Below are 24,803 nucleotides of genomic sequence, written 5' to 3'. Positions count from 1 at the left end.
TTTGGGAAAACTAAGCAACAACTTAAAGATGAATATATGTGCCCATAATGGAGGTGTCAGTGATATGTCTGGTCTTGGTCTTGAAGGGTTTTGATGACAAAGCAATTATATTTTGCTCTTTTTTTTGGTGATGCTAATAACCAAATGAGGTAAAACATTTAGTTCCATCACATTTGCTTCTCAACCTAGCTGGTAGGTTGAAGTGGTAAGCCCATTCCCACCTACCAGTTGAAGTGGGCAGTCTTTGGTTTTCAGTTGTGCCATGCTCTCTACGTTTCCGGGTTAAAAGCAGTTCTCTGTAAGATATTTAAAGCCCGGGATACTTGTAATGGCACTGTTTATGTGTGGGTACCCTTAAACTCGCAACTTATTTTTATTGACTAAATATTTTTAAACAACATTTCCAGTTACTTAAAATAAATTTCATTAAGCCCAGCGCTGCGATGCTAGGTTTTATATAAGCCGATTATGTAAGGTGAATACTGCTGAGACGTCTCATTAAAAGGAAACAGTTATCGTATGGTTATTTTGAGCACAACAGAGAGCCGGATTCATAATAAAATGGGCAATTTCACCTAAGTCCCCCCTCAGGGTAACTGGTAAACTAAGGAGGGATTTGATACAAGGGCTACGAGGGCTTTGATGGTGCGTTATCAGCTGAGTAATTTGCTCTTGTATAAACATGAATTACTGTTATCTAAGTGCCCCCTGACAGCCGATTGGCTTCTCATTAGGCCCGTGTGAAATGAGATTAGCAACGAGCCTCTAAATTATGATCCAATCCCAGAACACATAATCCCTCACACATACTGTATTCCCTGTCTGTGTGCCTCTCCCCCTGCATCTATTTCTGATGGGTTTCCTTTTCTTCCTTGGCTCTCTTTCCCTGCTTTTCCTGATTTTCCTCGCTTGACCTTCTGCCTTCTCTCTTTTCCTGTCTTCTTTTTTTTCCATTACTCACAGAGTGTAACTGCAGTGGGAAATCAGACGAGTGCGTGTTTGACATGGAGCAGTACAGGAGCACTGGCAGCGGGGGGCGCTGTGTGAGCTGCAGAGACAACACCAATGGTCCCCACTGCGAACGATGCAAGGAAAATCACTACAGGAAGGATCCGGAAGAGGCGTGCCTGCCCTGCAACTGCAATATCAATGGTAAGCTGCACATATGACACCTTAAATCTCAGTTACAACCCATCACTGCCTGCTAATTTCGCTGCTCTCGTGAGTATTCTCAAAAAAACAAAAAATACCCAAAACAAACAAAAGACTAGCTACTGGACTCAGTGCTATAATATGAGTAATACCATAGCTTTTATGTAGCCTGAAAAGTGACCTTAAGATACTTTCTGCCTAGGAGTCTTGCTCAGTATGGAAGTGTAAACATAATCCTAAGCAGTTTTCGCCAAGACTACTGTCAGAAATGCTAAAAAATGGGGACAGCTCAAAGAAGTACAGTGGTGAATGCCAAACAAACGACTTGTAAATTGTTGAATATTTAAAAGCATTTTGAGTAAAATTCAACACAATTAATTGTGCTGTTAGTTTCTGTCTCAACTCTTTTCTAAAACTGGAGAATAATATTTGGGGGAAACATAGATTCTTTGGGGAGAATACCTCGGTTAGTTATTGTAAGGGGTGCTAATGCATTGTTTACTACAGTGAGTATTTTATGAACCAAATCAGAGTAATTTTACTAAATCATGTAGAAAACACTCATCTTGATAAAAGTTTATAGTCTACACAGAATCGAATAATTTACTGAAGTCAACAAATAAAATTGCACAGTGGTATTACTGTTTACAAGAGTTATGGCCAGACATTTTAAAATATTAATAATGCCACATCCCTTAATCCCACTGATTAAGGGAACTGTCAAATTTTACTAGAGAGCAGAAGGCCTATGTCCTTATAGTTTAAGAAATATTGCTCATTTAATATCTTGAATATCTCATCAGATTTATAATCACTTGACCATTAAAAGAATGACTTCAATCAGATGTGCAGGTGTGATTTGATCGAGCCGAGTCACTGAACATTATCAGGGAAGTGCTTCATTGCTCATTAAGCCATGGGGAACTTTTGGTTCAGCCACCATCATCAGGTCACAGACGAAAATGAACGAGGATGTCCACCATCTTTGCCCTGCATATAAATAGTGTAAGGTGATTTCACCGAGCTGTTGGAGTCCATTATATTGATCAAAGGTTATAACAGACTCCATCAGGCTCCCTTTATTCTCCTCTTTCTGCCCCAGCTGGTCTTTTTTGTCCATTAGCTGAAGTCGCACAATATCAGTGCAGCCGATAGATGACATCCTGCTCTTCTATGATTATGTTTGAAGTTTGTCAAAGGAAAGTCAATAACAAGATATCCTGTTAACCCCATTATGAAAAGGTATTATTGACGTATTGATTTGTCTAATGTGATTTTCAATCATCTTTATTAGGATGATTTTTCTTTTCAATGAGCCTTCCGCTATTTCCGGTTTACGAGGTATTTCCTTCTTTTATGCTCCTGTATGATCTGTCTGTTTCCCTTGCAGGCTCATTAAGTCTGCAGTGTGATAGAGAAGGAAGGTGTCGGTGTCGAGTTGGCGTGACAGGAGAGAAGTGCGACACGTGTCAGGCTGGCTTCCACTCATTGGGTCCAGGCGGCTGCAGGTGAACAACGCGCACCGTCACGAATTAAGACAAATACTAATGTTCAAGAAAACTAGTTTGAGCCCACAGATTATGTAGTTATGAAAAGAGGATTAAGACATTCTGATGAGCCAAGTATTTTACAAGACAAGGTGACAACAATAAATATAGATATGAAAGGCACAGACAGTGCTGTGCAACTTTCTGATTGTAGGAAGTGTGGCTGAAGTTGAAATTAGAGTCAGGACGTTTTGTTTACTTGGACCACAAACGGGTGACAAGTGGTTTCCTGCTGTGTGGTAATAAAAATAAAAATGTAGCCCATGAGTCAACAGTCTATGCACACAGATTTTAGAGTGTAAAAAGATGTAGAGAGTTCAAATTTCACCTATTTACAGTCATTTACAGTTCAGATTATCATTAAGTACTTAGTCAAAGACTAAGAACCTACAGGTCCGTTATGATCATTGTTTGATGCAGATGTGTTTCGTGTGGTAATTGACTTTAAAACTTCTCTATTGCAGTCATACATTTTCGGAGATGTTCTTAATGGATAGAAAAAATGTGTGCAATTTCTCAATGTAGACCAATGGAAAGACTATTTAAACACCATGTGGAGACACTGACTGTAACGAACCATGGGTTGAAATCCTTTCATTGTCTTTTGCATACACTTAAGATATTAGTATTTAACAAATTTCTTCAGGTGACAAAGTTATTTTCATTTTGTGGATTTATTGTGGTTTGTCTTTTTTTTTAAGTTTATCATCTAAAAAAACTTTATAATCTCTAAGTCATGTGTAACTACAAAGTTGATGATTTGTGGTCCAAAATCTTTTTAACTGAATCAAGTAGAGAGATTACCAACAATTACCACCTTCTGTCAAATGTGTTGTTTATGTGTGAAGCAATAAAACTATTTTAATAAATACAACCCAGGTAAGAATGCCTCTTGACCTAATTCTACTATATAGTGTTTCCCTTTACATTTTCTGAATTCAAACTTGTCCACTAAATATTCATTTTAACTGGGCCTAATTACATGTACAGTTGTGTTTATTTCAATTAGATAGTCTTTTCAGGATTTGTTACCTTTTCAATCTAAAAGCACAGGACTTAAACATTAGTGTAAACTTGCTTGGTTATAGAAACAACCTTTTCATTCAATTATAAATACTAACTTGTTTTTTTTCCTCTATTGCTTTAAAAAAATGCCAATGTCTACACAGTCTTGGTGATAATACAGATGCTGAATCAGTAGCTCTTGTGAACATTGACATTCTCGACATTCATCATCCTGAGTTGGGTGAGGCTGTGACACATGGCAAACGGTGCAAGGCTGAAGAGCCTCTCAAAACAAATGTTGCTGAACTCAGGAAACTTTTAATTTGCTGAACATTTAATTACAGCAGCCTGTTGACTTGTTTTGAATTTTTGTGTTTCACATAAATTCACAATTTCACCAAAATGTGTTAAAGCGATAGAGAGTTCATATTTTTGTAAACTATCATCAACATTGACATGACCTTAGACTGACAGATATCTTTAGATATTTTCATTGTTGCTTCGGTAAAACTCTATACAAGCACTGCATTCTCTGACATATTGCATATTGTTTCTCTACGTTTGAACTCGCCCCTGTTATTGATAATTCCAGCATGCCACAAGAATGAGCTCAGAGGGTTTCAATTGATTTCAAGACAGGCAGAGTTGCTTTCATTCCTGAGGTATGAGCCACATTTAGACCTCAGACTCTGCACACTAAAAGCCAATTTTAGAGTTTCTCTGCACACCTTTCTTGCATCTTGAAGATGCATTGACCCACTGCATGCGTTTTTCATGATAAAAGGGGCATTTCAACTTTGTCTGACCTTGAAGTGCTCATACTAAATAACTATGTGTGCAACTCTGCATGTTAATGTACAGGATGGTGCACATGTGTGCCAGAGAAGTATTTTGCCGTATTTAAATTCCTGAGAAGTCTATTCTTGCATACCCTGTAGCTGCCTGATGAATACTAAGTTATTATAGTGTTGAATTGCATATCAATGATTGCTTAAATCAATTATTTTCTCTACCACCTTACTCTGGATATCATGACAACAGACAGTAGAGTAGGGGTTCAAAAGCATGTTTCCCAAAGTTGTTATAAAAATACTACACAAGATAAAATAAAACATTTGTTTCACAATATTGAATTTATGGTTGGCAGTAAATGCATTATAAACTCAAGCAAAGTGAGCATATTTTTTTGGTTTTAACAAAATCGCAAAATACTGGATCACAGCTTTGAATTTATGACCTTCTTTGAAACCCGGTAGTGTATCGGCCTTGTTCCTTCTTGTCTTTCTTGTGTTTTGTTTTGTTTTAAATGCGATAAAGAAACTTGCACAACCAAACAAGAATTGCTATAAAAAAACATTTTTTTTTTTAACTATAGTTTGTAGATTTTAAAAATATATTCTTTAAATTGTTACACACTTTCTGATAAATGTTATTCTCTGACTTTGATTTGTTTCCATAAATTTGTCATAGATAAGGGAGATTCTCCTTTAGAGCAGAGACAGTATGTCAAAATACTATCCATAAGCTCATGGCAGCATGCATTCACGCACACACGCCGAGTACTGTCATTCATGCAGCAAACTCTGGCTGTTTAGCTGAGGTGTGAATTACCCGGACCACTAGAGCAGAAACAAGTATAGGCAGCTTGCCTTGGGATAATTGAATTATTTATAATGGCACCTCATTGAAATAGATTCTATGTTACAGTCTCAAACACAACGAATCAATCAATAAACACAATCAAACACATTTGGACAAAGTTCAAGCGACTGTAGACTCGCGCGCTTTCTCACTTGAGTTTTATCAGAGTTACTCTAGAGAGTCTTTATGTTTCATTCAACAGCTTGTCTCTTCCATCTTGTTTGTTGTGTAAGGAAATCACATGCGTGATTTGTCAGAATACGTCTTTGTAACTGAGATATCTGGATAAAATTTCCAACTTAAATATCTGTATCAATGTTGTTGGACCTACTGAAGGAGAAATCTCAGTCCTTTAAATGAGCATAGACAATAATAATTATTCTTGCATATTAATGTTGTTTTACTCTAACTAAAATATCCCCAAAGGTACAGTATATACACACTGCACATGCTTACTGCTGTAGTATATTCTATTAAAGGGGAAGTATCATGTAAAATTTACATTTTTTTGAGCTTTACATCTTGTTATAATGTTATTCCTTCATCAAACGAATACTTGGAGTATTGCTTTGATTCTTTCAGGCATGTTTGAAAAATCCTTTAATCTCCCACGGCAACCATTCAGCTGTGCGCCTGGGAGGACCTAGCGGTGCCTTCAAGGTGCAGTTCCTACGAGGAGCTGCAGTTTCCATGCATCCGAGCTTCAATGTCACAGCAGCACTCCCCCTGCAACTCCTCCACTCAGCTCCTTCAGATTAGCCAACAGCAATTAGCAAACCCCTGATGGAACTGTGCATGTGCTGAGCTCATTATAGGAGCTACTTCTCAGTGTAACTCTGGTTAAACATTGTTAAAGGGTTAATGAATGACTTCTTGAAGGCAGAGTTTCAGAAAGAGAGCATTTTTAAAGAGACAGAGGCCTAATTTCAAGGCTTTAAATTGGGAAGTAAACTTTGAAGTCATATTTGATGTTTATATAGCATTTTTTAACAGCTGAAGTTAACATAAACTGTATTATGTTAATTATGTTAATTTATTATGTTACTTTATTATGCTATAAAATGGCACTATGTGTTATGTCTCTTTAAATGTAATTCCTTTCAGTTTATTTTCGTAGCACCAATTCACAGAAGGCACTTTACATGGCAAACTGTTCCATCTGCTATTGAATTACAGTGCTGAGAAAACGTACTTCCCCCCTTACACTCTGTTCTTTCTTTTTATCACCCTTGCATCTTTCAGAATGAAGGGTTTTTGATCATGAACGGTCCAATTAAGTTTATGCCACAGCCAACCTGCAGTCAGATTTTAGTCAGTGCTGCTTTCAGACATAGACTTGTTGGTCTGCTTTGGATCACTGTCCTGCCAAATAACCCAAGTGTGCTTGCACTTAAGGTCACAAACTGATGGCAGATGTTCTCCTTCCAGGGGACATCACTCCATCAATCAGGGCAAGTCGTCCAGGTCATGAAGCAACAAGTCAAACCCAGTCCATCACACCACCGCTGTGTTTGACCATTGGTGTGATGTTGTCTTTCCAAAATGCTGTGCTAGAGGGTCATTGGTGACAGTACATTGTAGACAGGTTGCCAGTTCATCACAGGGTAACACTGAGGGACACAGGATAAACAACCATGCACAGGTACACTCACTCCCAAGGGAAATTTAGGAAGACAAGTTAACCTAACATGGATGATTTTGGACTGTGGGCAAAAGCTGGATTGAGTACCTAGAGAGGTGCATGAGGAGAGCCTGCAAACAACATGCATGGGGTTCAACAAGATGTTTCTTGGGTTGGGGGAATCTACAGTACATTCATTTTGGTTTGCAGTGATTTTGTGCCATGAACTCCAAGGATGCAGTTTTTACCTGGTCTGTTTCTTCTTTTAGAAACTTAAACGCTGATCTCTTGAATCGGTGCAGGAAAAAGACTTGGCTAAAACAAATATAAAACACTGAACCAGAACATATAATATATGTTATATGTTCTGTTGAATAGAACATATAATATATAGTTAATGGCTGCAAGATAGCCATCATTAGTTTTATCTCTTAACAAGACAAGGTTAAATACAGGGAGTCCTTTTCATTAGAAGCAGAGTACCCTACGTTAACGACAGCAATGGCTCTGTGAATGACTCCGTGTTAAACAGACACATCTAAACACAGAGGCTTTAATCCAGGGGTTTCTATCTATGTAAAAGAGAAACAAAGAAACGTCAATGGCAGCAATAACCCCAACATTAACTCCCTCTTGAAATGAGATGCTGGTAAATCTTCTCCATATGATGACAGTGAAGATAAATCACTAAAATATAGAGCCGTTTTTTTTTCCTTTTCTTTCAGATGCGACGCTTTATCCTTTGAAATATTTGTTCTATGTAAATATGTATTCATAAGCAGATTTAAAAATATTCCATTTTACATCACTTGTCTGTAGGCCGTGTGAGTGCGAGCCCAGCGGGAGTTTGGATCAGTGCTCCCCCCTGGATGGGCATTGCTACTGTAAGCCAAACGTGGAGGGGCAGAGCTGCAATAGGTGGGTGAGAAGTTTATTGCTTATGTCACCTATGTGCGTATGTTCGGTTGCTAGGGTAACTATTTAAGTCCCTCATAATAAGAACAACTCATGTTTTTTTGCTTTCAACTGTAAAATAACATCTTTTGTAATAATGGGAAATAATGTTCCCCAACATGAATTGCACCGATTATCCTCAGAAGGTAGGTCAGCACTTTAAACAGATGCAGCAAAATGGGGGGGGGGAGTAAAGGAAGAGAAGGTAAAACTTCAACCCATTTTGTTTGCTGTCGTCTATTTTCCCAAGTACCACAGTGTATTCAAGTGTTTTCCTCTTTTATATTTCCCTCCAGGACACACGATCAAACTGATGCACTCATTGTTTCACTGGAAACACACACGGCTCCACGTCTCCCACTCCTGGACCACTGAATCATACCATGGTCCCTGTTTGACTTTTTTTTTTCTTCCCACTGAATTTCACAGCTCATTGAACAAGTTCCTCTCCTGTGTAATGTGACTAGGGCAAGGGGTGATTTTTAGCAGTGTTCCTGTCCCACCCATATGCCAGCAGCTGTGTATAGGTCAGAGCTCACGGACCTCACGGCTGAACTCACTTATTCCTTTTCCTCCTCAGCCCCGCAGTGCGCATCAGCCAGCGTCTCTGCGGCTAAACCTTAAGAGACAGTGAGAATGTGGGATGCATTAAACTGCTCGAAAGCAGATGTGGGTTATCTTGGGTTTTATTTTGACGATGGTTGTGCGTGCATTTGTGTATGAACCTACAGATGCAAGCCAGGATTTTTCAACATGCAAAGAGAGCACCCAGCAGGGTGCCAGCCATGTTTCTGCTTTGGTCACTCATTCGCCTGCTACTCAGCCAATCACTACAGAGCCATTGACATCACCTCAGACTTCAATGAAGGTATGTCAAAGCTAATCAACCTGCATACATAGATAAATTATTTCTGCATACATTCAGCTTGATGCATACATTTCAGTTGTGCTATACTCTTTGCTTTGTTTAAGTCAGCTGGCTATTTACTCACCTTTTATGATCAGATCTTGCAATATGCGTAGGAACCATATCAGCACATTTCAGATGGCAAAATGAATTGCCACATCTGAAAGTTTATCAACAAATACAAAATGATCTGAAACCATGTCTGTAAGTTACAAAATAGGAAATATGCAGGATTTAAAAAGATGATTTTTTTTTTTGCATAATATGTCCCTCAACTTACATTGAAGCATGTTGAACATTTATGAACCACAATCATCCAAGATGTCAAATGTATTAATTTATTTGTAGGTACTGTCCTAAGATGTTCTGCAAGCCATGTTTGATGAATGCTATTCATTATTTTAGTTATTAGAAGAGAAGTCAAGTAACTCACCTAAACTGCTAAGCCTAAAATTATAGATGCAGAATATTAAGCATTGAAATAAAAATGAATTCACCTTGTATTATTATTATTCACCTTGTAATATATATACAGTATGTGTGTGTGTGTGTGTATATATATATATATATATATATATATATATATATATATATATATATATATATATATATATATATATATATATATATATATATATATATATATAGAGCATTTTTTCCAATTTTATTATGCATTCAGGTGTCAAATCTCTGGAATCAAATTATGTAAATGGTTCAAACTATTAACTGAGAGACCATTTGCTCAGTTAAAATAATCTTGTCTCTAGGTAATTAAACAGTTTTAAACGTTAGCAAAAAGTGCTATGATATCCTAATACTATCTCGTTCACAGGAGGGAAAGTGTGGTTTCCTGTGAAAATGTGGTGAAAACATGGTTTTCTTTGTTCTGGAAATTCTTAAAAGCTCAACCCAAAGCATAAAATAAAAACCTTTTATTTATTTATTTATTTTTACCAGCAGCGTATCATGCAACTGGAGCACACACATCTGCAGTGCACTCAGTAATTGAACCATACCTAATGAAAGCTGAAATTTTTTGTTTGTAAAGGAAATTTAGTCAAACAAATGAAGACACAGCTAACATCCATTTTTTATGTATAAACAGTAAAAACTGCAAGAGTTTAACACAAAAGCATGCTAAAAGTTTTGATAAAACTCAGAAAAGCCTCCTCTACAATAATAGAAACCCTCCAAACAAACAGACACTAATGGATATGTGGACTGCCTTGATGCTTAGGTGTGTAGTGGCGCATATAACAAAGATGAACCAATTTAATATTCAAAACTTTAATTTCAAGTTATCTGTACAGCAACATTACCTTTCCAGCTGTAATTGTTAATGATATCGCTGAAACAGGATAATATTTTGAATTTCAAAACTCCCTTTGGTCACAGATCAGGATGGTTGGTGGGGAGAGTTCTCTGGAGGCCTGAAGTACCCCCTGCTGTGGAAGGAAGGTGAAGTCTACCTGCTGCCTCTTAATGAGGAAGACACCGGTTTCTACAGAGCCCCCGGTGAGTCGGAAAGCAAAACACCGAACATGTCAAAAATTCAATAAAATTGGATTGATATTTTTAAGCTCAGTGGAGGAATATAATTCAGTATAATGAAAAATAATGTTTGTGTTGAAATGTGGAACTAAAATTGATTTTTGCTGCGGTGTGGTGGCAGGAGTTTGGTGAATCTGGATTTTTGCAGTTTTTCCTGTGACATCGATTCCTGAAGTTGCAAGAAATGTAGAGTCCTTAAAAATTATTTTATGTGGATTTTTGTAATTTGAACACTTTGTCAACTTACTTTGACTTATTTTCATAAAGTGCAAAACAGTACTGGAGAGATTGGAGTTTCTTCTAGTATGTGTGGAGGATATAGAGCTGCCAGTCCTCCACTAGTTGCTGCAATCAGGCCACTTAGTTTTTTCTTCTCCTTAAATGAAAGACATATTAAGCTACTTAGAAAAATTTCCAATAGTGAAAAGCAGTCATCTTGTAAAAACTAAATAATTTCTGTCTTGATAATATGATTTAAAACCACAGGCTATGCTTTTAAAGAGATGGTTATTGAATTGAAAGCTATGTTCTGTGAAGGCACTATCAGTAATAGCTCCCTTTATCCCAACTATTATAGACTGCTGTCATTTCACAATGGCTTTGTAGAAAAGTAAATAAGAGCGTAGAAGGCCAACAACTACTTATAATAATATGTTACTTTTAACTAAGGTTGCTGGATGTATCTATACACCTCATCAGCTCAATCACCTCCAAAAACTGCAGACTATTAAAAAAAAAGTGTGATCTGCACAAATGTTTATTCCTCTGTTGGAGACTTCACTAAAAAGTTACTTATCTCATTTATTCATCCTAAGATTTTCATTCAAACCTTGAGGAGACGGAGACTTTTTTTAGGCCAGACTTCAGACTCTGGAATAGTCTGCCGCTAAATATTAGATGTGTACAAGCACTGGAACATTTTAAATCTCCACTGAAGACATATTTTAATGCTTTGTTCTACATCCAATGAATTTTAAGAAATTTTATTATTATTTATGATGCACTAAATATGTTTTAAATTATTTTAGTTAATGTTGTTGAAAGATACAATATATATGTTTAAAAAACCCTCCAGCTGGTAGATGTAATAGTTTGTAATGTCTTTTGCTCATCCTTGTTGTTCCTTTCTGTACTCCTGCATTTTGGCTGCAGTTCATATGATGGTTATTCTGATATCATTACTTCCAAAAAAATCTCCTCTCAGAGCCATTAGAAGATAAGAGAATAATCTGTCCAAGCTACTAGACTTTGAGCCCCTTTTCATCAGCTGCCCCAGCAGCAAACGCCTGATGGAATTGGATGCCTTGGCAAAGCTGGAGAACCAACAAAGTGAAAATTGGCTTGACTTCCTCTTGTCTCCGCTAAGCCGGTTTTGGCCATCTTCTTAGATTCCCTCCGGCCATCACTCAGACCTCAGCCAGAAGCAAAACAGGAGCAATCCCATTAACCCTGAAGTCTTGGGGTTTTTAATGCCCAGAATGCATGATCACAGAGAACAACTTCATCTTGGGGTGTCTTTTTTTTTTTTTTTAGACGGATGAGAAGAGCTGTGCTGAAAGAGGCTGCGACAAAGCATGGTGGTCTGGCATAATTTGTCAAACGTCATTAAAAATGCACTGCTGAGTTACTGACATGCCAGTTTGAATTTGTCAGTCTGTGCATATAACTCTAAATTGAATAATTGTATGCCTTGATAGATAGTAAACATTAATAAACACGGAAATGTATAGTTAATGATGATTTATTTATTTTTCTTTACGGCTGCTGTTATTTTCCTAGTCTTTGGTGTCTCTGAAGACCATGTTGCACAGATTAGTATCCCAACTGCCTATGAATAGCTCCACGACAGTACGGTTATCTACTTTGTGCAGCGCTTGTTTATGGTTTTTCTCTACATAATGTATACACACATCTGTTACAGTGGCGTTGCTAATAATGATCTCATTTTCTCTTGCCTTGTTCATAGTTGTGCATGTGCGAAGTCACTTTAAAGATTACACCAAAGTGGCAGCTGCTTTGGAGACGGCTCTAGTTTTCCCTCTCTCTGCTCGGGCTGTTTTTTATTTTTAATTTGCATTTTTGCACTGAAATCCCTCCACTGTCCGTCTTCACAAGCGCTGGAGATAATTCTGAGTGACAACACAGCATCTAGCATCACACAAAATGCCATTCTGTGATTGAATGCGTGTTTTTTTTTATTATTATTATTTTTTCTTACTTTACTTTCTCTTGGGCTTGCTCATATTTAATAATTGGTAATTTTACTGGCTTTCCAGGGAAAATGAGGAACTGTTCCAGCCCTTGCCAAACAGCGGACAGTACTTTGAAGATGTTTTTCTCAACAGTTATTGACAAAGAGGGTCGGCCAGAATTGGGAGTGCTTCAGACAGTGCAAAAGAAATTGGAAGGCGGAATTGCACTCACCTTTTATTTATTTTTTCATTCCTCTTGACAGTTAAGCCAACATGTTGCTTACACCAGTTGTGATGTCAAAATTGCTCCTTCTTTCCCCCCCCCGACATGAAGATGTTTCAATTTTGTAAACATATTGAATTGCCTCCTCTCGATCTTTTCTTTTTATTTATTTTTTTTGCTTCAGTTTAAATCCGCCACATCATAAATGAATGCAGGTCGTGAGCGTAATTTTGTGTCTGCACTTAGAGAAACTTGTACTCTTAAGTCTTGCCACATTTTTTTCCCCGTCTTATCCTAAATGTCTGCCTAACACTTGGTGCAAATGGATTTCCAGTCCCTTTAGCAACTGTAAGCGTGGCTGCCAGAAAGTGTTAGTGACAAACAAAAAAAGTCCGTCCCAAAACAGTTGCTTTTGTCCTGCATTCAATATTTTCTGTTGCCACTTGAAAATGCTGGACAGCGACTGCGGCTGTCTTGGCGAGGCGGCGCTTCGTACCGACGGGGACATCGAGCATCTCAGGACCTCGAAGCCATCTGTTGAAAAGGCTGTAATGTTGATCTTTTTTCCTATCGGTAGAACAGCCCGACCTGCTAAGCCTGAAGCGGGAGCAGGGCTCAAAGAAAACAGGACAAATGTGAAGAAAAGGACAGAATTTTAATGAACTTCGCCTGTAGCAGAAAGCAGCGGAGCAGAATATGGTTATCCTTATGCTAAACTCATGAGAGAAAGAAGACCCTTTATAAACATCCCTTGGCTTCCTGACACTCGTATTCAAGCACAGCTGCTGCAAAAGGTACTTGCAGCCTGGCACGCGTAAAAGTTTTTCTTGTGGCATTGCCTTCTGGAAACATGCAAAATCAAAAATTATAAGGAAGTGAGAAAATTGAGAGAAAAGATAATAAATGGGTGAGAGATGGATAAATATTCTGCCTGTTTTCATTTGAAGTACCTTACTCGCAAGTAAATTTGACTTCATTTAAATATTTGCTGATATGAAAGCAGTCACCCCCATAAGAAATAATTAATTGGCTGTTTTCTGATGTTTTTCGTCAAAGCTTTGTGCTTCTGATCCCGATCTTCACTAATTCTGATTTAATTTCCAAACACCTGCCAAATTCTCTAAATCACTTAAATCTTATTTAATTGATTTGGGAGTGGAGGTTGTGTGCTGGGGTTCTTATTTTACATCAACCTTGTAAGCTTTATATTCTTTATTGTCATCTCTTCAACAAAAACATATCTGGACATATATATTGGCTGGACAATATGGCTGGAAAACGTATTGCGATGTAAGAATTTATCGTGGTACGTTTGTCAGTGGTTAATCTATAATTATTAATTAGATTTTTAGTTTTAAATATCTAAAATACTGCCAAACTGCTGGCGTGACTGTTCCTGTTTTATCACTCCACGCCGTTTTTTTTTATTTTTAAGCAGTTCTGAGGCAGAGTGGCAAAACCTGAAACTGCTGTTTAAACCCCCCTGACAAATGTATATAAATATTGATGGCCTGATTGATGGGCTTTCTGTTATGTAAAGTACACACGCAGGTTATCTAGTGCAATATTTAAAAGTTAACAGTTTGTCCATGCAGCCTTCGCCCTCACACTGTTGCCATGGCAGCCACTGATGGAGCCTCAGTGGCACTCGTGTTTATGCAAGGCAGCAATGACTTAATCAGACTGAGCTGATTTAATTGAGGTGAAGAGAAGCCTAAATCCTCTGATTGATTGGGAGCTCATCCACTATTCACCAAAAGTTATGCAGACATCTATCACTTGTGAGTACGGCTTGGTGTCCTCTTGGCAGACTGTCGGCAGTGGCAAAGTCAGCAGGCTTCTAATCGTTTCGAGAGGCGAAAGAAAACTAGTTGAAAATCAGACGACAAAAGGCGGGAAACTTTTCTGGGTAACCCACGGATCATTTCTAAGAAATCACTCAGTGACACAGCTGGTATTTTGTATCAGCAGTTTGTGTACATATGAGTAAAACGAAAGCATCTGCAGGCTGCTTGAATGTGGTGAGGCAAATCCCAAAATGTTTAGGGTTGGTACCTTGTATGAGTTGTATGTTAATTGTTGTGAAAATAGTATTTGCCCGCTCAGAGTTTGTACAAGTAATGTTCTGAGGTCCAACCTTTGTCCTAAGTGAGAAAGTAAGCAAGTAGCATATTCTTGCTTCATCTAACATTTACAGTCTGTCTGGTGTATCTGTAAATTTAGATCCTGTTTGACAACATGGTGCTAGAATAAACCACAAATTCTGCACCAGAAAACCCTAAAGCAATATGTCTGGACATCAAGTCAAGCGTAGCAGGAAATGATCTGAAACACACCAGCAACTCCACTTCTGAATAACAAAAAAAAAAAAAGGCTTTTAGGTTGCTTAGTCAAACTCTAAATTAAAAACAACTGAGACTCTCTGACACGCGACCTTAAACAGTTTGTTCATGCTCTAAAGCCCCGCATTCAAATCTAATTTAAAACTGTTCTGCAAACAAGAATAGACAAAAAATTCCACAATAATTGTACAGGCTCGTTGCCAGTTGTTGGCACTGCATAATGGCAGTTGTTGCTGCCAGTGGTGGTGCAAGGACTTATTAGGATTTGGGGACAATTACCTTATCCATATTGGATCAGCTTGATTTGAATATCTTCATTGCTTTAATAAGTGAAATCATCATTTGAACTACGTATGATTGTCTGATGTTAAAATTTTATTGATCCTCTGAAACATATTAATGTGACAAACAAGCAAAAACAGAAAATAATGATTTATTAGTTATCTAAACTGATCTGGTAATCAAATTGTCATGAAAGGAATATGACAAGGAGTTGCCAGGGTCACAGATATGCTTTTAGCTTCCTGTGGATCTAACGCACACTAAGCTGGAGTTGGAATGAAACTTCTTTAATTTTCTTCAGTTTTTGTGGCTCCACTGGACTTTATTCATTAGTAACTGGACAGGAAGAAGGACAGACTGAAGGGGAAGACATGCAGTAAATGGCCGGAAATAGAACTGGGGACAACTATGTTGAGGACTATAGCCTCTGCACCTGCTGTGTAGCGCCATTTTCCTTCAATTTATAATGCTATTTAAAATCTATATAAATTCATGGCCATGCAAAGGCACCATATCACAATTTTAAACAAATAATCCACTGGTTGTTTATGTTTTATTTTCTGTGTAATGATTTATCACTGCGAGTGGTGCTGTTCTATTGCACTTGTGCTTTGGTAGTCCTATCTTTGCTAACGCATACAAAAAACAAAAAAACCCACCTAATTTTAAATGAATGGCACCCATGCACTGTAACAACCTACAAGCTACATCTGAACACAAATGTTTGAAATCATATTGGAGCATTAGGTGCAAATTCTAGCTTAATCACACGATTATATTACTGGGCTCATTACCCACAGTTATGCAAGGTATATGCCATATATATTCCCAATTAATCACGTTAGATGTAATAACCATTGACTTTTATTTTCTGTGAACATGGAAGTCTCCCATTACTCAGTGTTACAGTGCATCACTCCCCAAATATGGGTAATTACCTCTTGTCTGTTCCTCAATCAGTGACTCTACTGGGGGTGTTCTCTAAAACAACAGTAATCTTCTGCTGGCAAAGGCTACGCTTTTGAGTGTCGCTTGAGTGGTGCTTGTCTGAGTGACTCACTGGAGAGAGCATATTTTAAAACAAGGCGGTTTTATAGAGTTTCAGAAATGCGAGTTAACAGAAGAGTCGAATATATTCATATAAATACATGAAACTTGGGGGTGTAATGCTACCTAGAATCACAATTTGCCGAATGTCTGTTTTGGCCTCAGTTTGATGTGAATTGAGTGCAAGAAAAGAAAATAATACCACAAGCTTGATTTTTTATTTTGAAAAAAGTAACATGTAGACTTAGAGGATTTGTGTACCTGCAACTTCACTTTAACATTAATGTTGATGTTAAAACCAAAAAAGGTCATATATTTTGAATTAAATAGTGCCTTATTGGACATTTATAAAAATACAAGGAAGGGATTTCCATAGATGTTAAAAATATTACAAAAAACTGCAGAGGTGTGACTGTTTTAATTAATTCCTACTTTAATGTCCTAAACTGTAAAAAGCAATATGGAACCAAATAAATCCTGCCAATGTGCATAAAGCAAAAGCAGTCATCCCTCACCTGACATTTAATTGTTTAAAAACCATGTGGTGCTACTTATGCACCTGATGAGACTTAATTAGCATCTGGAGGAGGTTGTTAAAAGCCTTGTAGCAATTTCACCACTCTGTATTAGAGTTCCAAAGCAAGTGAAATGCGAGAATTAGATCTATGCACTGACTGCACTGCCTCTATAGATCACAGGGAATAATGAAACTGTTTTTGCACTGTGCATTAAAATTGAAGTGGTGTGTTTTCAGACTCCTGTGTGTCATCATAACCAGTCATTCTTGGTTTGGGATGGCATGGAATGTTGTTGACAGTATCTCCAATTTCACATTTTTTGCAACACAAAACAATAAAGTTCTTTATGCATTTTTATGCATTTTTGGATGTTGCTAATTGTAAGTGATTACTATATTTGTACAGCAACGGTTCTATCTAAATTTTAAAAATGAGAATACAGTATACAGAGATTCAAGCCACAGTACTTAATAGTTCTACGAACTCAACACAATTGTTTGCAGTGGATTTTATTTAGTGGTCTGAGAATAAAAGAAGCTGGATGAAAATGCAAACCACACTTTTCAGGGGCTTTCTTATTCGGGAACTGGAAATCCTTTGTCCTACACTTGAAAATGGCGCATTACTTTGGACTAATTTTAGTAAGTAAGCATCAAATATTGCACGTATAAGTAATAAATTAAAAGATTCAAAACCTGTAAAAAAAGAAAAAAACATTTGTACTTAATTAAAGCAATGGTAAAAATTAGCGGTTAGAACAAATAACTTACCTGCAGTAAAAGGACTGGAAGTTTTATTTGTAATGTGATTATTTTAACACAAACAAACCTAAATATGCTATAAGGTGTCAGGAATGAAAAGTTTTCAAACTCCTCTGGATGTTCTGGGGGCTAAATCAGGTCAGAGTTTTATGTAGAGCACATTTCATCCTACGATTTAGAGGTGCTGATGGCCTTTTATCCATGGTAATCATTCACGACAAAGGCAGAAATAAAAGGAGGGAAGATATACTGCAAAGGTTCCCAGATCCACAGATGTCATTTTCACATAAATTCTCTGCATAAACAATTGTATAAAATCCTTTACCTTCCACCATTTTTAAAAACGAACACGTTTTTTTTCTCTACTCGTCTTAGACACTGCCACAGCTAAAATGTAATTTATCAACAAAATGTCTTTATATTTTTATTTTTTGTATGTTTTAAACTTGCAAAAATGGGCCTAAAAAAGACAACAACTTGGAAATGTTTCGATCTGTTGCTTGTTTTGTAATTCCTACTCGCTTAACTAGTTCAGATGTGAATTTGTGACTCGGCTCATCTGAGGAACGTCTCACCAATTGAAAATGCATGTAATAAGAAAGCCTTTTTTCTTTTTCACTACAGATTTCCTGTTTTAATTTGTTTAGCCTTTTCAACTGGTATTGATCTCAAACTCCTCAGAGTCGTGTTTGTTCGAAGCAAGAATGCTGTCTGTGTCCTCCATGCCGATGGCTGGACTGCAGGTGTTTATCATGCCACTCCCTTTGTGTCTGATTAGCAATAATTATCTATTTCCTTTGCATCTGAAGTCTGTCTGACATGAGCGATGGCTTACGGGATTGAACAGAAAGTACTATCGATTACCCATGGAACAAAAGCCTTCGTCATTGAATCACTGCCTGGTTCTCATTTCCTCCAAATCCCGCTCCTAAAGTTGGATGATGAATATAAATAATCGTGTCCTCTGCTCTACTCATTAATGTATCCTCACAGTAAACCTGTCACTGCTACTTGCATAAAGGAAAGCTCAGCTTTATTTTTTCCTCCTACGTGTGAAGGAAGATATTAGAAAGAAAAAGGATAGATGGATGGATAGAATCACTTTGCAGAAAGTTCAGTCAGGAGAAGAATTTTAAAAAAAAAGTACAGTGTCTAGTCTATTTTTATACTGCAGCACAGTAAAGAAACTCATCGGTATTTGAAGGAAACCTGGAACCAGAGGGACATTACTAAAACGTGACATGTTTGCAAGATTGATAAAAAAGATCAAACTGAAACTGGTCATTGAGGCTGCCAAACGTCGGAAGATGTCGCGGGCAATTCTGGATAAATACTGGTTGTGTTGCCCATGTGACAGCAATCCCCTGTGTTGTGGACTTACAGCTGAACTTATAGGATACATTTATTTTCTTATCCGAAGAAAGCATCAGGCCTGCCTACAATCTCGCTAGATTGTTTAAGAATGTGTTTCTCTGGAACAAAACTTGCGCCCTTGATCTCAAATTCAAAAGGCATGTTTGGCACAAGAACAATACAGCATATTAGCAGAAGAACATCACACCCAGAGTAATAAAAGTGTGGCGACAGCATCATGCTGTATGTGTTACCTTTCCACAAATGGAAGGACACTTTTTTTTTTTCTTTTTACAAGTTGGATGAAATTATGAACAATTCTAAATAGAAATTAGTTTTTACCCCAGACACTTAGTTTAGTTTCACGCTAGAAGATTGAAGATGAAGAGTGACTTTTTTTTCGTTTTTAGCCTGTTATTGAGCCTGATCTGTATCGATAAAAGAAGCAGTTTTGGTATGACCTAGCCAGAGTTCACAACTACATTGGACAGAAAAATCTTTGGGTTCAGCTGAATGAAGTTATGGAAGGGAGCCGTCCTGACAATCTGATAGATCTGGAGAGACTTTTGCATCTCCCACAAGGCTATGTGTAAGGAAGCTGTCAGATCAAAATAAGGCGGAATACAAAAATGAAATCAGAAGATGATTGCACGTAGTTTCAATTGAAACATGTACAATTATGCCACAAGGTTATTGCAGCGCTCTTGTTGCTGCAATAACATTCACTGTGCTGACATAGTATTTTGATTTATTGTAAAGCACCTCAAATGCAATGTGTGAAGGACATAATGTTTCATTTAAAATGAAATTCACGATATGAGACTGAGAGAGGAAAGGACAAATCTGACATAATAATGCATTCCACTAAAATAAGATGGTACGTGTTGTTTCTGCAGTCTGTAATATTTTACCAATGCAGCAACATGCCTCATTCCAGGGTATCAGAAAGTCAATTTAAATAGCAGTTGAGATAAAAACATTCATCAGTGTGGCTGCCAATGAGAGGGGGGCCACGCAAGGGCACCGCACGAAAAATAAAAGCCCGACTCCTGGTTGAACAGATATTGGCTGATCAGACAGCTGAATTGCTCTGAATGATGCCACAGACCCCTCACAAGCAAAATCACCCACTCAATTCCAAAGCCCTCTTAAGCCCCCGAGGAGTTCAGGATGTACTTCACACACGATTACGCACAAAAACAAGATGGCAACCAAGCGTGCAACCTGTCATTTTTCCCTCTCGCTTAACCACATCTGGTAGAGAATGGTAGCATTGTGTTATTGTATGAACATTTTTATCAATTTTCAAAGAGCAAATAAAGGATGCGGTGAAATGACTTGAATATGAAGTTGTCTTTTGCAAAAGAAAAATATGTTTATATTAAAAATTGTGTTCTTGATACAAGCAAGAAATACGATTAAAAAGCATATTTTATCAGATATATTACATATTAACATAAACTTAATAAACTATAGATTTTGATGGCAACATGTACAAAAATATGAGGTCAGAAATATGTTTGTTACATCTTAAAATTTGAGGACACAGGACCTGTAATCCTAGGCTTGAAGACACTTGGTTTTATAGTATGTTTAATTATCCTAATAGTACATTGGGGTTAGTAATTTTGGTTACTAGTAATCCTCAGTGGGCTACTTATTTATTTTTTTTGCAGTTAATTTGCTCTAATTGTTTCCAAGGCATTTTAATAAGCAACCAAATCCTTACAAAGGCGTTTCCACGGATTCCCCATTTGACTACACTCAACACACAATTTGTGGTTTTGATTTGTTTGTATTTGAACACACCTTTCATATACTGCACAGACCACCTGGGAGACAACCCAGTGTACGTCACACCCCTGGCCGCTGAAGTTCTCCCTCCCTGCATCCTCTGTTTTGCCTTTACAAAATGATCATGGAGAGAGCCCCACACTTTTCTGCAGACTGCCTACTCCGTGTATGATGATGTTGCAATTTCCGTACAGGAGTTTTTCGCTATTTAGCAGTGTAAATATTATAGTAGCTCTTTAGTGATTAACTGAATAAATGTACATAATTCCTCGCCACATCAGATAAACATTCCTTAAAGTATCCACGTTTCCTGCAGATACAAAAGCCAGATAGTGGAAGCGGACTAGTAGGAGCAAAATATCAGCATTGCTTTTCAAGTGCATTTCTGCAAAAAACACCCCACCGAACTTCCAACAACACCTCGCACAGAGCTCTATTGAAATATTTTTGACCCGGGCCTGGTGTTGAGAAATTTTTGTTGTGCTTTCACAGAGCAGATTTTGGCAATTCTGATGAAGTATGTTGGAGCATTAACGCATCCGAATGCTTTGATCTAAACCAGTCTACAGTGTTTCTGGCTGTATGCTCAAGCATTGCAGGAGGTGAATCTTGTTCAAGTGAATTTTGTTCAAGGATTGCACTGTATTTTACGTACGCTCACTTCTTGAAAAAAGATCCGCGACATCATGCCTTTAAAAAGCTATGAAGTCATAATATCGTTGGTCATCAGTCTTTATTCAACGAACTTTTGGGGTTTATACTTTTTTTAAGCATAAATGTATTTATATTACTGAAAATTGCTAATGGTGACAGTAACTTATTAGTAGGATTCATACTTTTTAAGACTTTTGTTTTTGTCACAATTCTAAGCTTATTGAAGGTAGATGTTCAAAGTCTATTTGATCTTAAAACTAATTAGAAATATATTCATTTTACATTGATGTCACTTATATGATGACAAAAGAATCACTTTGATGTAAAGGAAATGTTTAACACATTTCTTTTCACTTTAAAGAAAAATGAAAACGTATAAAAAAATGTTGCCAAGTTTGGATTCAGAAAATAATTTTAAAAAGCTGTTATTTTCATTACATTAGGATGTGAAACATTTTGATGTACCAATTATGGAAAGTGATATCATTTTTGGGGACCCTGGAGGATTGCAGAATACGATTAATATGTACAGTGCTGATGAGCACTGCTATGTTTACATAAACGCTTACTTTAAAGTACATGTCACCAGCTGTTAAGCACGGAGGTGGATTATTCATGCTTTAGACGTGCGCGACATGTGAGTGATAGAAGACTGGAATAAAGGTGAAGATGAATATGTCAAATTCCTTAGAATCTGTCAACACTAAAAGCCTTTTGGATGAAAAAGAAAAAGAATGAAATCCTTCAAACAAGAACAGAATAACTATAAGCTCCCAACGAACAGCATTCACATGCTGTCATACTTGCCAGCAGGGGTGTTGACAAGTCTGACGGCTGACTTACAACTCAATGTGACAACAACACATGTCTTGGAAGCTTTTGCATTTTATTTTGAATTTGCAAAATAGTAAAAGAAAAAACAAAGAATCCAGGAAGTAATCTTGCATTTTTTACTTTATGTTCTTTGAAAACCAGATCAGTTGTGCTGTGACTGATGCAAGACTTTCAGTAAACTGTTTACATGTCTCATATTCCTTTAATGGAAGGGGATTTAGACTGCATTCCTCAGACTCAGACAGAAAAACTCTGCTGCTCTGTGTTTAGACTGCTTTAAGTGTGGGAAACTGGTGACTTGTGGTAGAAATGTCTGAGGGTGTCTTTAATTTATTGTGACCAAGCAAAAATGTGCTAATATATAATTACACAGATTTGTCGTGTGAGCTTAATAAACAGCACCCTGTTTTTCATTTTATGAGCAAAAAATCCAAAACATCTGGTAAAAGGCTGAGCCTTCCAAATTAATTTAAAACCACATTACAACAAAAATAACAACATTAAAATTGTTTATAATTGTAAAGCTGAACAGAAAGTTTTCTAAATATTTCCCAAAAAGTGTGCCATGTAAATGAATTTGGCTTCTCATAAACACTTACCCCACGTTTCAGTATAATTAGAGATACAAAACATTCTGTTGTGACTCTGGTTATATGTTTAGGATTACTGTCTCACAAAAAGGCCTCTTATGGGCTTCCTGTCAGAATTCCTCTGTATTCAACATCCGTTATTGTCCATCAACTCTGATCAGCTTCTCCGTCATGCCCATACCTTGATGCTGCCACCACCTTGATTCACAGGTTGTTAGATGGTTTGTTCTGAGTGAGTCTCATCTGGCCAGACCACTAAATGGCAACAATTATAGCAGCTGTTTACTTAGTATCTGCCAAGCTGTAATAATATTGGTTGTTTTGCATAAAATGAAACCAGCTATAAAACCAGATTTTGGTATCACCAAAATCCCCTGGAAATGTAATAATGGAAGCTTGTGATGCATTAACACACAAAAAGGGAAATACTGTCTTGGAAGTAAATGATTTGAAAGGATTTTCAATAATGGCCTCCTTTTTTAAAATGTTTTTTAATTTTTTTTCCATGAATACCAAATTTGGGATGAGACTGATAGTCGTCCTGTAGATAGATGACTGCAGCTCTGTTACCATGAGCCTCATGACTGCATCTCCAAATTATTGCTTTTATTTCCTGATCCGTGAGTGTAAGTGGATGGCAACGTGTTGGTAATTTTTAGATTATGAATAGTTCTCCATGAAATGCTCAAAAACTCATATTGTTTTATAACATAACCCTTCTTTAAACTTTTCCACAGTTGTGTGTCTGGTGTGCCCCTTTGTCTCCATGATGCTTTGTTTACAGAACAGCCAGATTAATACTGTGATAAAATGACTTGCAGGTGGACTTTGTGGATTATATACTGTGTCGGCTCTCACCACAACAAACTTGTACACAAATCTGTGTTTACGCTTGAGCAGACTGGCTCAGACTTTAATTATGAAACTCACTTGACTCTACTTCCTAACATCCATCCTGTGCTTTCCTTCCAACCAGAGAAATTCCTGGGTCACAAAGTCAACAGCTACGGCCAGCTCCTCTCCATCACCTTCGCCTCTGAAACCTCTGAGCTGCTCCCTGACCGCGTCACACTGCTGCTCCAAGGATCTGGAACTGCCCTGTCAGCAGACCTTGCCTACCAGCCACTTCCAGATGTCGACCCCAGCCTCACCCCACGGCGCTCCTTCAGTGTCAGGTAGGAGCAGGCGGGGTAAGGCTGTCAGTTTGCAGCTTTGTGCACTCGTTGTTTTTAAGCTACCGCTGTATTCGATTTTTTATTTTTTTTCTCAGGGAAGCACAAAATCCATAGCCCGGATGTTAGGATGTTTGTTTGTTCTCCACGTCTGTTTAGCTCCCCCTTTGTCTGAGTTGTTTTCTGCAACATTATATTTAGCGCCCACAGAACACAGGCCTTTTAGGACAAACATGTTAGGATTAGTATTCACCCACATTGACATTGCTGTCACAATCCCAGCTGAATGCCAGGGTGAAAACGTGGTAATGAGCCGGCTCCTTCATCTGCTGGCTGTCATGTAGACCTGCCAGGTACAGAGCTGCAGCACATATCCATTTATACATGTTATGCCTTTAGCGGAGGCATTGAAAGTCCAAGGACAATACAGAATGAGAGCTACAGTCACACCAGACTAATAATTGGAAAGGAGATATGATTAATGATAAAACAGTTGTAACATACGGATACATTTTCAACTGAAAGGTGTAAATTAAAGAGTCTTCAGAGTATATGAGGTCACAAGCAGAAATTATAGGCGGTTGTACAAAAAGCCAAACCAAACTGACCCTTTGTGAAAATGTAATTGCCCGGCGCTTGGGTCATGCAGTGAGACAATGTTCT

At 37.6% G+C, this 24,803-nt stretch overlaps 1 protein-coding gene across 1 annotated transcript in view; it reads left to right on the top strand.

Annotated features, from left to right (window-relative positions):
* Positions 1–24,803, top strand: part of LOC102228440 (laminin subunit gamma-3) — a 129,810-nt gene that overhangs the window by 48,755 nt on the left and 56,252 nt on the right. The window contains exons 5-10 of the mRNA XM_014468646.2: positions 964–1,152; positions 2,543–2,660; positions 7,786–7,884; positions 8,652–8,788; positions 10,223–10,342; positions 23,945–24,143. Coding sequence (XP_014324132.1) covers positions 964–1,152; positions 2,543–2,660; positions 7,786–7,884; positions 8,652–8,788; positions 10,223–10,342; positions 23,945–24,143 — 862 coding nt within the window. The remainder of the gene's footprint in view (positions 1–963; positions 1,153–2,542; positions 2,661–7,785; positions 7,885–8,651; positions 8,789–10,222; positions 10,343–23,944; positions 24,144–24,803) is intronic.

The sequence above is a fragment of the Xiphophorus maculatus genome, chromosome 8 (genome assembly GCF_002775205.1).
Source record: "Xiphophorus maculatus strain JP 163 A chromosome 8, X_maculatus-5.0-male, whole genome shotgun sequence".
In the NCBI taxonomy this organism is placed as follows: Eukaryota; Metazoa; Chordata; class Actinopteri; order Cyprinodontiformes; family Poeciliidae; genus Xiphophorus; species Xiphophorus maculatus.
The sequence above is the reverse complement of the archived record's forward strand: the minus strand, read 5'-3'. Positions and strand labels throughout refer to the sequence as shown.